General features: G+C 36.2%; 2 protein-coding genes across 3 annotated transcripts in view; one reads left to right on the top strand and one right to left on the bottom strand.

The window, feature by feature from the left end:
• Window positions 1–16,168, bottom strand: part of NF1 (neurofibromin 1) — a 292,160-nt gene that overhangs the window by 72,331 nt on the left and 203,661 nt on the right. The gene's annotated exons all lie outside the window — the stretch shown is intronic.
• OMG (oligodendrocyte myelin glycoprotein) lies at window positions 9,353–12,104 on the top strand. Its single transcript, XM_025363571.1, has 2 exons — window positions 9,353–9,606; window positions 10,415–12,104. The coding sequence occupies exon 2, from the start codon at window positions 10,421–10,423 to the stop codon at window positions 11,741–11,743; it is 1,323 nt and encodes a 440-aa protein (XP_025219356.1). The 5' UTR covers window positions 9,353–9,606; window positions 10,415–10,420; the 3' UTR covers window positions 11,744–12,104.

Here is a 16,168-nt window from a genome sequence, read left to right as displayed (position 1 = left end):
TTTTGGGTGATTTTTTTTTAGGAAAAAAGACTATCAAAACACAGATGATTCTCAACTTTTTACTAAACTTATACTTTCTGATGCTATCCACTCTTAAATCACCTTTCTTATACAGAATTTCATCTTTATCCATTATCTGACAATTGGTAAGTCTGAGTTATTACAGTAGGAATGGGCCCAATCTTTGTCAGAGTCAAGAGTGGTCAGTAGCCTGAGATTTTGGGGATGCCAGCCTGTGTCTGCAGAAGCGCTCCTTTGCCCAACAAGCACATACTCTTCCTCATTAGTCCCATTTAACTCCAGGGGGAAACAAGCACTTAGAATAAAATGGTAGCCCAGTCTTGGAGAATCACTCAGAGTTCTGGGATTTTCAGAATAGAACATAGCATTTATTCATAGCACTGGCATTCATGACATTAACAAAGCTCCATATTTAATAAGAACCAGTAGGGTTTTGGACACATGAAATTTACGTACAATGTTTTTCCTAAAATCTTTCAAGCCATCTTTACTAACCATTAATATTTTAATCTGTAGAAACACTTCCTTGAGCTTCTTTTCCTGAATAAGCATAATACTTATTATCATATTACATTACATCTTTTGTCTTCCTCATTAAAAAGTTTCTTTCATGTATTCTTCAAAGTTAGTACTTTTTTTTGAGACAGAGTCTCACTCTGTCACCCAGGCTGGAGTGCAGTGGCATGATCTTGGCTCACTGCAACGTCCGCCTTCTGGGTTAAAGTGATTCTCCTGCCTCAGCCTCCTGAGTATCTGGGACTACAGATGTGCACCACCACGCCTGGCTAATTTTTTTTTTTTTTTTTTTTAGTAGAGACGGGGTTTCACCATATTGGCCAGGCTGGTCTTAAACTCTTGCCCTCGTGATCCACCTGCCTCAGGCCCTCAAAGTGCTGGGATTACAGGTGTGAGCCACCGTGCCTGGCCCAAACTTAGTACTTTTAAAGCTAATTTCCCCAGCAGCAATCTGGAGTTGATAATTTCCTATTATTCTTTTGAATTTTAAGAATTTTTGTTATGGTCAATAAGATATGTTTTTATACTTGGCCAAGTCTTTGACATACCTTAAAACATCATAACTCTTCTCATTTTACATTTATGACAGTTACTTAATGGGCTCTTTCCACATTTTTGTCCCTTTTTAACCACCTTCTTTCCTGAAAGAAATACCGGGAAAAATAGGGAAATACCAATTTTCTTAGATTAAACAGGAACTGATTAGTTGACCATAGTCTTGTCTGGTATCTTTAAGTACTTTAAAGGGAGCTTTTCTCTTTCTGTTCTTTGTATAACAGGACAGACTACTGGCAGCAGCTGGGTTTTTATGTTGTCTTTTTTCCTTTTTTTAAAAGAAATTATTTGCTGGGGGAAGAATAACTCACATTTAACCGCATGTAATTTTCCCCGATGAGGTCAGTGGAAGCTGAGCAGCCAAACAGTGGCAATCCTTGCTAATCAGCAGGAAGAGATACAAACTAATAAATATAGGACAGAAGAAAATGCTGGAACAAAGAAAAATCTTTTAGAGAAAAGATTAAAGAACTAAGATCCAGAAGAGAAAGTTTATTACATGAATACTGCAAAAGAACAAGGCGCAGGGGAATAAAAGATTAAAGTTCACACCACATACTAGTGGGGCTCTTAACCAGAACAGCATTAACCAGAGTCAGACACAACCCTGAAGAGCATTTGGTTCAACTCCTTTTGTTTGTTAACTACTGGGAAAACAGGACCAGAGAAAGTAAGTGACATGCTTAGAAGTGGTACTAAAAGCTGAGTTTGCTCCCTGACTACTGGTTCAACACTCTTTTCACTAATATAGGACCAAAGAGCACCTACATCATGCACTGAAACATACATATATCATGTAAGTCTTCTATTTGGTGTGAATGGTGAGGGACACAAATGAATCCAATGCGGCTGATCTTTAACTGTTGTTCTTACCTAATTCTGATCAAAAAGTAAAGTAGCACCTTTGGGAACCTATAACTAAAACATTGTGGTACTGGTATATGACTAAACAAACAGATCAATGGAACAGAAGAAAAAGTCCAGAAATAAATATCAAATCAGTGGAAACAAGCATTGGATAGACACCTGGAAAAAAGAGAAAATTTGATCCATACTTCACACTATATTAGAATAAACACCAAGGATCAGAGTTCTAAATATAAATCATGAAATTATCCAAGTAACAGAAGAAAATATGAGTGAATTCCTTTATAATCTGGAAGTGGGAAAAAACCTTCCTAGCTGAGACTCAAAATCCAGAGGCAGTAAAAAGAGAAATTATACGAAACTTTTAAATGTCATACACATGCATGTGAGCATAACCGACACACACACCTCACCATAATAAAGCCAAAAGATAAACGGCAAACTGGAAAAAAAATTAAAACTTAAATCAAGACAAAGTGCTAATACCTCTAAAATTTAAAACGCTCCTAATATGGGGCGGGAAGGGGAAAACCCAAAACACAACTTTTAATAGTGCAAAACATAAAAAAGATAGTTACAGGAGAAAACATTTAAATGGTCTTTAAACATATGTAAAGACATACACTCTCCCTCATAATTACAGAGATGCATTTAAAATTAGACGGAGACACTTGACTATCAGATGGACAACAAATCCCAAAGTTCAACAACAAAGGATACAGTGAGGCTGTATAGAACTGGACACCCCGCTACACTGTTGGTGGGACTGCAAAATGGTATAATCAATGGAGAGAAATTTAGTAATGTCTGGAAAAATTCCAAATGCATTTACCCTTTTACCCAGCAATCCTACTTGTAGGAATCGTTTTCAAAGATTTACTGGCAAACATATAAAATTACTTAGGTACAATGGTATTCACTGTGGCATTATTTGTAATAGCAAAAGTCTGAAAAAAACCTAGATGTACACTAATAGGGGACTGGTTGAATAAGCCATGGTACATTCCCAAATGGAGTACTATGGATCAAAAAATCAATCAGATACCTATATACTGATATGGAGTGATAAGATACAGTAAGAAAAAAAGAACAAGATATCTAACAGTATGTATATATATCACCTTTTATATTAGAAGGGGGGATAAGAACATACCATACATATGCTTAAATACATTTTTTTAGGTTTTCAAAAAGAAAGGTTAATGATATAATGAAAAGCTAATAAAAAGTCACTAATAGGAGAAGGAAGGAAACAGGATGGAAAAGACAGAGAAGCAAGATTTATCTGAATATACCTTGTTATATAATTTTGACTTGTGATCCTGAAAAGCTGAAAACTAAAACAAAGTTTATATCAAGTTGGTGATATAAAAATATAGAGAAAAGAATTATTTCACATTGCATTAGAACACAGAATTTACTACACACTTTTAGGAAAATAAAACAAGCAGAGCTATGAAGAAATTTTAAACTTTATTCGGTAGTCTATAATCTAATTGTAGCAGTCAATGCTGGCATTATTTTGAAATTACTGAGAGATGATGCAAATAAGTAATTATATCAATGATATTAGGAACCACTTAGAGAAAATATGGGGGACAGAAGAACGAATTAAATCTTCCCAAAGAGGCAAAGAGAAAACTCCAAGATGAGAGACATTTTAGGAAATAATTGACTGAGTTTTGGCAACAAGCCAGTGGCATAAAGTAAAAAAGGAGTAGGGAGGTGGGCAAAGAAACTGATTCACTTGGATTTTGACTTGGTAATTTCTATGTTGTTCTTTCATGCTTTTAAAATACTGTATTGAGTACTCTCAGTTGTATTCAGCAGGAAAATCAGTCTAAATAGCCAACCATATTACCCAAAATAAACAATATCTGACACTCAAGCATAGCAAATGTTATCTCTAATAATGGAAAACTGAAACCAGTGATTAGTGTGGGATAGTTATTCCCTGGCAGATGCTTTGTGATACCTTTCACAATGTTGGGCTAATATATTCTAGGACACAAAAGAATATGTAAATTAATTCACTGCTTAACCTAGAATGTAAAAGTTGCCTAACTAGCTATCATTACTGACCTAGACAGACTAATATAAAATGTAATGAGTTTGAGTAATACTTAAAATAAGTTGTAACAAATACTTATGCCTCTAAAAAGTATTTTTTGAGTAACAGTAATATAGTATTATTTTATTTCATGAGAATTTCTAAAAGTGTAAGAGACTGTTACAATTCAAATATGTTGAAATGATCTCCCTTTTTCTTTTTGAGAATTTTACAATATCTTTGAATAATATGAAGCAATTTGGTATGCCCCAAACTTGAAATGAGAAATACTGCCACTACTATTGTGTTGGAATTTTCTATTATATGCAACAGAAACTAAACTTGATACAGCCTAAACCCAAATTCATTTGAATCCATTAATGAAGTAACATGTCCTTTCTTTCAAACAAAAGTACTGTTAAGTGTAATGAAAATGCATAACTGTACTTCCACATTGACTTAATGAGGTTTCCTAAAATTAAGAGATTTAAGTGGTCGGTAAATTGACCCTCAGTCACATCTTTAGAAGTGCAGCAGTGTATATATGAGCTTAAACAGAACTCTAAATGTCAATGCATTCCCTATTTCCACAATATTGCTGAATGTAGTATTTTTAACATACTATTTTAAGCACTACGAATGACGGCTGGTTTTCTAAATCCACAGTAAGAATCTCATTAAGAGTTCAACTGAACCCTCAAAGTAAAGTGGCAATAAAGTACCTAATCAACAATAAATTTCTATGTTGCAGACTTTTAAAATATAGACACTTTTCGAGCAATATTAGTTTTATACAAAAGGTGGCTCCTCGAGTGTAATTTCTCTTGTAAGAAAATAAACTTCAATTAAAAGAACTAGAGAAGCAAGAGCAAACACATTCAAAAGCTAGCAGAAGGCAATAAATAACTAAGATCAGAGCAGAACTGAAGGAGATAGAGACACAAAAAACCCTCCAAAAAATCAATGAATCCAGGAGTTGGTTTTTTGAAAAGATCAACAAAATTGATAGACCACTAGCAAGACTAATAAAAAGAAAAGAGAGAAGAATCAAATAGACGCAATAAAAAATGATAAAGGGGATATCACCACCGACCCCACAGAAATACAAACTACCATCAGAGAATACTATAAACACCTCTACGCAAATAAACTAGAAAATCTAGAAGAAATGGATAATTTCCTGGACACTTACACTCTCCCAAGACTAAACCAGGAAGAAGCTGAATCCCTGAATAGACCAATAGCAGGCTCTGAAATTGAGGCAACAATTAATAGCCTACCAACCAAAAAAAGTCCAGGACCAGACGGATTCACAGCCGAATTCTACCGGAGGTACAAGGAAGAGTTGGTACCATTCCTTCTGAAACTATTCCAATCAATAGAAAAAGAGGGAATCCTCCCTAACTCATTTTATGAGGCCAACATCATCCTGATACCAAAGCCTGATAGAGACACAACAAAAAAGGAGAATTTTAGACCAATATCCCTGATGAACATCGATGCAAAAATCCTCAATAAAATACTGGCAAACCAAATCCAGCAGCACATCAAAAAGCTTATCCACCATGATCAAGTGGGCTTCATCCCTGGGATGCAAGGCTGGTTCAACATACACAAATCAATAAACGTAATCCAGCATATAAACAGAATCAAAGACAAAAACCACATGATTATCTCCATAGACGCGGAAAAGGCCTTTGACAAAATTCAACAGCCCTTCATGCTAAAAACTCAATAAATTCGGTATTGATGGAGCGTATCTCAAAATAATAAGAGCTATTTATGACAAACCCACAGCCAATATCATACTGAATGGGCAAAAACTGCAAGCATTCCCTTTGAAAACTGGCATAAGACAGGGATGCCCTCTCTCACCACTCCTATTCAACATAGTGTTGGAAGTTCTCGCTAGGGCAATCAGGGAAGAGAAAGAAATAAAGGGTATTCAGGTAGGAAAAGAAGAAGTCAAATTGTCCCTCTTTGCAGATGACATGATTGTATATTTAGAAAACCCCATTGTCTCAGCCCAAAATCTCCTTAAGCTGATAACCAACTTCAGCAAAGTCTCAGGATACAAAATCAATGTGCAAAAATCACAAGCATTCTTATACACCAGTAACAGACAAACAGAGAGCCAAATCATGAGTGAACTCCCATTCACAATAGCTTCAAAGAGAATAAAATACCTAGGAATCCAACTTACAAGGGATGTAAAGGACCTCTTCAAGGAGAACTACAAACCACTGCTCAGTGAAATAAGAGGACACAAACAAATGGAAGAACATTCCATGCTCATGGATAGGAAGAATCAATATTGTGAAAATGGCCATACTGCCCAAGGTAATTTATAGATTCAATGCCATCCCCATTAAGCTACCAATGACTTTCTTCACAGAATTGGAAAAAACTGCTTTAAAGTTCATATGGAACCAAAAAAGACCCCGCACTGCCAAGACAATCCTAAGTTAAAGAACAAAGCTGGAGGCATCACGCTACCTGACTTCAAAGTATACTACAAGGCTACAGTAACCAAAACAGCATGGTACTGGTACCAAAACAGAGATATAGACCAATGGAACAGAACAGAGCCCTCAGAAATAATACCACACATCTACAGCCATCTGATCTTTGACAAACCTGACAAAAACAAGAAATGGGGAAAGGATTCCCTATTTAATAAACGGTGCTGGAAAAATTGGCTAGCCATAAGTAGAAAGCTGAAACTGGATCCTTTCCTTACTCCTTATATGAAAATTAATTCAAGATGGATTAGAGACTTAAATGTTAGACCTAAAACCATAAAAACCCTAGAAGAAAACCTAGGTAACACCATTCAGGACATAGGCACGGGCAAGGACTTCATGTCTAAAACACCAAAAGCAATGGCAACAAAAGTCAAAATTGACAAATGGGATCTAATTAAACTAAAGAGCTTCTGCACAGCAAAAGAAACTACCATCAGAGTGAACAAGCAACCTACAGAATGGGGGAAAATTTTTGCAATCTACTCATCTGACAAAGGGCTAATATCCAGAACCTATAAAGAACTCAATCAAATTTACAAGAAAAAAAACAAACAACCCCATCAAAAAATGGGCAAAGGATATGAACAGACACTTCTCAAAAGAAGACATTCATACAGCCAACATACACATGAAAAAATGCTCATCATCACTCACCATCAGAGAAATGCAAATCAAAACCACAATGAGATACCATCTCACACCAGTTAGAATGGCAATCATTAAAAAAATCAGGAAACAACAGGTGCTGGGGAGGATGTGGAGAAATAGGAACACTTTTACACTGTTGGTGGGACTGTAAACTAGTTCAACCATTGTGGAAAACAGTGTGGTGATTCCTCAAGGATCTAGAACTAGAAATACCATTTGACCCAGCCATCACATTACTGGGGATATACCCAAAGGATTATAAGTCATGCTGCTATAAAGACACATGCACATGTATGTTTACTGTGGCACTATTCACAATAGCAAAGACTTGGAATCAATCCAAATGTCCATCAGTGACAGACTGGATTAAGAAAATGTGGTACATATACACCATGGAATACTATGCAGCCATAAAAAAGGATGAGTTCGTGTCCTTTTTAGGGACATGGATGCAGCTGGAAACCATCATTCTCAGCAAACTATTGCAAGAACAGAAAACCAAACACCACATGTTCTCACTCACAGGTGGGAACTGAATAATGAGATCACTTGGACACAGGAAGGGGAGCATCACACACCTATTGTGGGGAGGGGGTAGGGGGGAAGGATAGCATTAGGAGATAATACCTAAGGTAAATGACGAGTTAATGGGTGCAGCACACCAACAAGGCACATGTATACATATGTAACAAACCTGCACGTTGTGCACCTGTACCCTAGAGCTTAAAGTATAATGAAAAAAAAAAAGAAGGCCGGGCGCGGTGGCTCAAGCCTGTAATCCCAGCACTTTGGGAGGCCAAGACGGGTGGATCACGAGGTCAGGAGATCGAGACCATCCTGGCTAACACGGTGAAACCCCGTCTCTACTAAAAATACAAAAAACTAGCCGGGCGAGGTGGCGGGCACCTGTAGTCCCAGCTACTCGGGAGGCTGAGGCAGGAGAATGGCGTAAACCCAGGAGGCGGAGCTTGCAGTGAGCTGAGATCTGGCCACTGCACTCCAGCCTGGGCGAAAGAGCGAGACTCCGCCTAAAAAAAAAAAAAAAAGAAAAAAGAAAATAAACTTCAAATTTTAATACAACAAATTATATTTGTGGTATAATCTAAATAATGCTAATATAATTTAGAGAAAAAACAAATGATTTAGTAACAAGGCATAAAGGGATTTTCCTTACATATAATATGCTAAATATTACTCATTTTTAAATGGTGCCACTTGGTAACGAAATACCATAACTTTATTTGCTTGCTTTAAAGTAAACTGGCCATTCTGGAAATCAGATTTGTGTTTTAACAGATTTACGCAAGCAGTCCACTGAAGAGTGGAGCAAAATTTATCATAAATTTGACCTCATTTTATAAAATTCATGATGAAAAATTTTCCTCTTACATTATTTCATGTAATTTTAAAACTATAAACTACTTTCCCAGAAAGCTGAAATGTGCAATACTCTGAAATCGCCTAAATTGATACTGTTATTCTTCAAACATAAAATCAAATAAATGGTCATTCATATAGCACCAAAAATGTCTTTGGAAAAAACAATACTCATATCCACTTACTATCCAAGGTTTCATAAAGAAAAAAAACTTTAACCCCAAATATATAAAATAAAACATGTTTATTTTACCATAGGAAGTGATAATCTAAAGTATAAGATGCTAATTTCCAAATGTATCTGGCTTGTGTATAGCCTTGGTCAAATGATCCATTGTATCAGAAAGATAAAGAAAAAATAATCATATTTCAGTAATTCTATACATCCTAAGAGGGAAGATGGCACATTTAAGTGGTTGATAAATTTGAAAAGCTGATTAAACATAATAATCACCATGTTGGAGGAAGACATAAAAATCAGAGAACAGATTTTTTTAATATTAAAAATGTGACATGAAAATTATACCATTTTAGAAAGGAATATAAAAAGGCAGGAGTTAAAAATAGTGGGACTAATATCATAGAAAACTATCCATGAGGAAGGTCAAATTCATTTTCAACATGTAAAAAGGATAAAGAGTAGAGGTATTTAAAAAGATTCTTAATGAGACAAATGTTAAAATATGGAACCCAATCTCAGACAAATACATAGAAAGGAGTAAGGGCCAACTCTAATGTGCATAAGGTATCCCATCCTATAGCAAATCAGATATATAGGTACACTTGATGCCGTAAATTTTTTAAAAAATTGTCCATTTTGTTGCGTGTGCACCATAAATTTGAGTCAGCACCAGCGACAGCTCTGCAGTCCTCCTATGTGGTACTGATCAGGTGGTTGCAGAGCTTCAGCTCACAGCAACACAATGCAGCTGAGCAGGCAAGCACAGCCCACAGCCAGAAACAGTTCCGACTCTCCAGAACAAGACGACCTTTAAGCTTTAAGTTTCCCAGAGAAAATGAGATGCTGATGTTGAAGACGACACTACGGTAAGATGTTATTTAAATCAGTAAAAGGCTGACTTTGGAATCTTTTTCCTTTTTAAGAAAAAGTCAACGTTAAGATTAAATATATATTCAATAGCAAGTGCATGCACCAGAAATTTGCTGCAGTGTCAGTTGAGGGATATTTTTTATATATTCATTCACTTTGTAAATATATTGTTTTCTTTTAAAATGGGCACTGAAATATATAGAAAAAACCACTTTATAAAATGTGAGGTTTATAGGTACAGTGTTGGTCTGGATTTTTCAAGTGCCTTTTACAAAGATATATTTATCCTAAAAACAAAAAGATAACATTTCGAAGAACTGCTTTAATATCTAAATAAAATCTACCCTATACACACACATTGAATTACATTACTGCAGAGATTAAAAAAAAAAGACACGACAGCCATTTTTTCTCATCTGAGTAAGAAAGCATATCATCAAAAATAGTAATAGCTTACAACTGCAACTCTTTATTTGCAAAGAATGCTATTTTATCATATTAAGGCTCTAGAAAGATAAATAAGAAAGAATATGGTTAGAAAAGGGGGGAGGGGGAGAGAAAATAAAGGAGAAAATGCAGGAGAGAGTAGGGAGAGAGTCTCTCTCTACCACATAGCCCAATTGAAGGATTAAGCATTTGGACTATAAATGAAGGGGAGCTTTGTTAGTTTAATCACTGGAACAATTATAAAAGGACTCAACAACAACGAGGTTTATTGAAAATTTTGCCTAATGCTAAGTGACCCATGCAGATGCCTAAACTGTATTTGCATATTAAAAGAAGGGTGTATCTGTTTGTTTCTAGGCTTTGATGGAATATCAGATATTGAAAATGTCTCTCTGCCTGTTCATTCTTCTGTTTCTCACACCTGGTATTTTATGCATTTGTCCTCTGCAATGTATATGCACAGAAAGGCACAGGCATGTGGACTGTTCAGGTAGAAACTTGACTACATTACCATCTGGACTGCAAGAGAATATTATACATTTAAACCTGTCTTATAACCACTTTACTGATCTGCATAACCAGTTAACCCAATATACCAATCTGAGGACCCTGGACATTTCAAACAACAGGCTTGAAAGCCTGCCTGCTCAGTTACCTCGGTCTCTGTGGAACATGTCTGCTGCTAACAACAACATTAAACTTCTTGACAAATCTGATACTGCTTATCAGTGGAATCTTAAATATCTGGATGTTTCTAAGAATATGCTGGAAAAGGTTGTTCTCATTAAAAATACACTAAGAAGTCTTGAGGTTCTCAACCTCAGTAGTAACAAACTTTGGACAGTCCCAACCAACATGCCCTTCAAACTACATATCGTGGACCTGTCTAATAATTCTTTGACACAAATCCTTCCAGGTACATTAATAAACCTGACAAATCTCACGCATCTCTACCTGCACAACAATAAGTTCACATTCATTCCAGACCAATCTTTTGACCAGCTCTTTCAGTTGCAAGAGATAACCCTTTACAATAACAGGTGGTCATGTGACCATAAACAAAACATTACTTACTTACTGAAGTGGATGATGGAAACAAAAGCCCAAGTGATAGGGACTCCATGTTCTACCCAAATATCATCTTTAAAGGAACATAGCATATATCCCACACCTTCTGGATTTACCTCAAGCTTATTCACTGTAAGTGGGATGCAGACAGTGGACACCATTAACTCTCTGAGTGTGGTAACTCAACCCAAAGTGACCAAAATCCCCAAACAATATCGAACAAAGGAAACAACGTTTGGTGCCACTCTAAGCAAAGACACCACCTTTACTAGCACTGATAAGGCTTTTGTGCCCTATCCAGAAGATACATCCACAGAGACTATCAATTCACATGAAGCAGCAGCTGCAACTCTAACTATTCATCTCCAAGATGGAATGGTTACAAACACAAGCCTCACTAGCTCAACAAAATCATCCCCAACACCCATGACCCTAAGTATCACTAGTGGCATGCCAAATAATTTCTCTGAAATGCCTCAACAAAGCACAACCCTTAACTTACGGAGGGAAGAGACAACCACAAACGTAAAGACTCAATTACCTTCTGTGGCAAATGCTTGGAAAGTAAATGCTTCATTTCTCTTAATGCTCAATGTTGTGGTCATGCTGGCTGTCTGAGGGTCTGCATTTTCTGAAACTAATGAAAGCACTCCTCCCTGATGTACAGTTGGGAAAATATGTCCATATCTAACCAGTGATTCAAGCTATATTAAGTATTCAAGAAAGCCAGTCTTAACATTTCTGACTCTGATGTAAATGAAGTAACTTGTCTTAAATAAAAGAAATGCACAATGCCTTGGTACTTGCTGCTATTTTACTGTCTTAATTAAGTAAACTAATGAGTTTCTTTTATAAAAAAATGTTTTCTTTTTAAGGCTTCAATTTATTGCACAAAATATAAAGCATCTAAACTTTAATATGTATTTTATGTATGTTTACACTGTCAAACATCTGGAAAATAAAAGGTCTATGCTCATAACTGTGTCATTTGGCTTTCTAGTCATATCAACTTTATCAGAATAAAAATGACCTCACCATTTTTGTTCTAGGGTACCTTGGTAAAATCTTTAAGGTAAATAGAACGGTGGTAGTATCCAAGGATTTTGTCACTGAAGTAAAATCGCAGCTGCCATCCCATGAATGGTTATATTACATTATTATTTTACAGACAAGTCATAATTGTTTTAAATCTAAATGATGTCCTGCTTCTGAGGAACTCTTGGCTACTTTACAGATTATATAATGGACAAAAGCTCTTCAAAAAGCTAGAAGACACTAGGCTTTGCATTTTAATAAGAAAAGTTTAATGGTTTTGTTTTTTGCATGTAAAAAAAAGTGTTAAAACCACAATGAAAAAATTTAAAAACACGTAAAGAAGCAGTTTTAGTGCAGATTTAACACATCATTAATGGAAAATTTAAATATTTATAAAATTAAAATCCTACTACATGAAGGAGAAGAAAATTTGTATTTTGCAAATCAGAAATCAGAATGTGACTTACCTAAATTAAACATAAGATTAGCTTAAGAATAAAATCATTGAGTCTGACCAACTTGGGCAGTACTGAGGGAGGAAGAGAGGAAGGAGAGAGAGAAAGGGAAAAGGGCATTTGGTACTACAACCAGGTGTTGAACCCAATAAAACAGACTGAGGACTAAGGCTAGGCATGGGACAGATCTTGACACTCCAAATCAAACTACACTGGAACTCCAACTAAAAGATAATCACTGAGAAATTTTCTACAAATATGAAAGTTAGCCACCTTATGAATTAGTAACAAACATAAGAAACAGCCACAAGGCAGCAAAAGAAGTCCTGAAACAGGATAGATTAAAATGCAAGATAGGAAAACTGAGATGGATGAGACACAAATGTGGTATTTAATTTGTGAGACGTAAGGCAGAATCTCATTTCAAGCATTTCTAGAGGTGGGAAAAAACTATAGAAAGGAATTTTTATGTTCCTTCATAAAAACTTTTAAAAATTCAGATAGCCTCCTTTGCTGGTTTAGGAACATTTCTACTGAGAGAGAGAAAAGTAACAACATTTTAATGTGGTTTTTTTTTTTTGCTTTTTAAAGACCAGGATTATGGAAAAATTACCATCAAGCTTCAACAAAAGAGTCCTCTTTTACGCTATCTAGTACAGTGGCTCTTGAACATTTTCTGCCCTAGCAAACCTGATTGGCTCACTGTGTCAGGGAATGTCACCATGAAGAAACAGGATTATTTGAAAAAGTCCCCTAAATGATTTTAAAATGCATTACCTCTCTATATGGGGAGGCTATCTCCACTCCCTCCCAAACACTGATTAGTACCTTCACCATCCATGATAGGGACTAATTGCTTAGATAATCCCTACTCTACCATATACTTGTGTATTATTTAAAAAAACATATACACCGACTTCCACAGAAAGTAGTTTTTTTTTTTTTTTTTTTGAGACGAAGTCTAGCTCTTATCCCCCAGGCTGGAGTGCAATGGCGCAATCTCGGCTCACTGCAACCTCCCCCTCCCGGGTTCAAGCAATTCTCCTGCCTCAGCCTCCCAAGCATCTGGGATTACAGACACCTGCCAACACACCCCACTAATTTTAGTATTTTCAGTAGAGATGGGGCTTCACCATGTTGGCCAGGCTGGTTGCAAACTCCTGACCTCAGGTGATTCGCCTGTCTCGGCCTCCCAAAGTTCTGGGATTACAGGCATGAGCCACTGTGCCCGCCCAGAAAGTAGGTTTCTTAGAGGTAACTGTCTTTTCCTCTGAGGATACCAAAAATTCAATGCTGTCTTAGAATTTTTAGGGAGAAAACTAATAAGAAAGTCAAATTACGGACTACTGCATTAGGAGCACCTATGGATTATGTCAACCCTACAGACATGTCCGCAAAATGCATAGTCTAACTTGGTAAATTTACAAGTACAATATATGTCAACTACTCAGACTCTAGGTCCTTAGACAGAAGTATTATCTAGCCTTAAAGTTGACCCTTGAACAACATGGGCACACTTATAATTTTTTTCAACCAAACGCAGATTGAAAGTATAGTATTTGTGGGATGTGAAACCCACATACTGTATAAATAGGTTCCATAAGGAAGCACATTCCTCAGGGCCGATTTTGGGATTCGAATATGTGCAGATTTTGGTATACACAGGGGTCTGCTAACCAATCCCCGAGATATACTGAGGGAAACTATAATTAGATAGTATTCCCTTCCAAAGAAATGGTATTCTTATTATTAACAGAAAAAGGCTCATTATTTGCCACTAAGTACTACTATATTACTGGCTCCAGAAAAATTTCAAAATGTATTAGTCCTCAGCATCTATCTCTCAAGCACATCAAATATGTATGCATATGTGTACAGATATACACATACCTATATACACATATATCTATATCTATCTCCACCCATCCATCCCTAAGGCTTGGCTCTACTTTACAGGCAATTTGCCTCTGCCACTTCTCAGCTGTATGACCATAGACAAGTTATTTCACTGCTCTAAGTCACAGTTTCCTCATCTATAAAATGGGCTAGTAGAACTCACAGTGTTTTATTTTTTCTGAAGATTAAATAACATAATTCACATAAACCCTTCAAAGTGTCTTGGCTCACCTATATTCCTAGATGCAGTAATGTTGTTGTTGTGAGGATTATTATGACATCTGTATGTCCAAACCCAATGCTATGAGAAATTCCCATATATGGAAACATTTCAGCTCTACATACTGAAAGCAAGGGAATGCAAGGATGTGCTTGCTTTAGTCTCTTCTCTGCTAGAAACCAGGTTTAGATCAGTGAAATAGGGACCCAGAAGAAAGTCAGAAAGACATTCACTTATCACAGCAGAATGAGAAGATGTCTTCTATGGCTAACTTAAAAGATCACAAATATGTGCTATTCAGTATCTTCCATAATGATGCTATCAAACAACAGCAAATTCCTTTAATCCCAAAAATGTCAGACAAGAGTTAACCTAAAATCTTTCATAAAATTATTCCTTATAAAATATATTTTAAGAACTAGATAAAAGAATGTATTACACGCTACCACCCAACATCTTGGTGGTGAAGAGTAACTTATATTTCTATTAAAATCACAATCAAAACAAGGATACCCACTATTGCCAATCTTTTTAACAATATTTGGGAAATTTCAAAACAAAAAAAAACCAGAAATGACAGATACTGGCAACAAATAATTAGAAAATTATGGGAAAAAATATACAATGTCAAGAAGTAACATTAACATGAAATATGCAGGATCAAAAGGGAAAAATCTGAAAAATATTAATGAGAAGTATAAACTAAGACTTGATGCAGATGACAAACTAAGGTCTCTCCATTCATTCATTCTTTCACTCAACAAATATTTAGTCAGCACCTGGAACATATCGAACACTAAGGTACAGAGGACTTCGGTGGGATACTATAAAGTTGCAATTATTTCTAGTATAGTTTATAGATTAAGGCAATTCTGAAAAATATTCCAATGAGAAACATTTTGGAACCTTAAATCCACTTAGAAACATAAGCAAGAATAGAAAAAGAAGTAAACACTACAGTTATATTAGCCTATTTATTTATTTATTTCATACAGAGTCTTGCTCTGTTACCCAGGCTAGAATGCAGTGGTGCGATCTTGGCTCACTGCATCCTCCACTTCCTGGGTTCAAGCAATTCTTCTGCTTCAGCCTCCTGAGTAGCTAAGACTACAGGTGTGTGCCACCATGCTCGGCTAATTTTTGTATTTTTAGTAGAGATCGGGTTTCACCATGTTGGCCAGGCTGGTCTTGAACTCCTGACCTCAGGTGATCTGCTTGCCTCGGCCTCCCAAAGTGCTGGGATTTCAGACGTGAGCCACCATGCCCAGCCGATATTAGCTTTTCTTGAGAGAGAAACATGTATCAGCCATACTAATTAGGACAGAATGATAGTGGCATAAAAATAGATAACCACAATACAGAAACAACAGCACAATGAGAGCGCAGGTACACAGAAGAACTGAATATGTGACCAAGCTTTACTTACTAGCTGTGTCA

The sequence above is a fragment of the Theropithecus gelada genome, chromosome 16 (assembly GCF_003255815.1).
Source record: "Theropithecus gelada isolate Dixy chromosome 16, Tgel_1.0, whole genome shotgun sequence".
Classification (NCBI taxonomy): domain Eukaryota; kingdom Metazoa; phylum Chordata; class Mammalia; order Primates; family Cercopithecidae; genus Theropithecus; species Theropithecus gelada.
Note: the sequence above shows the minus strand (reverse complement) of the source record. Positions and strands in the feature narration are given on the sequence as shown.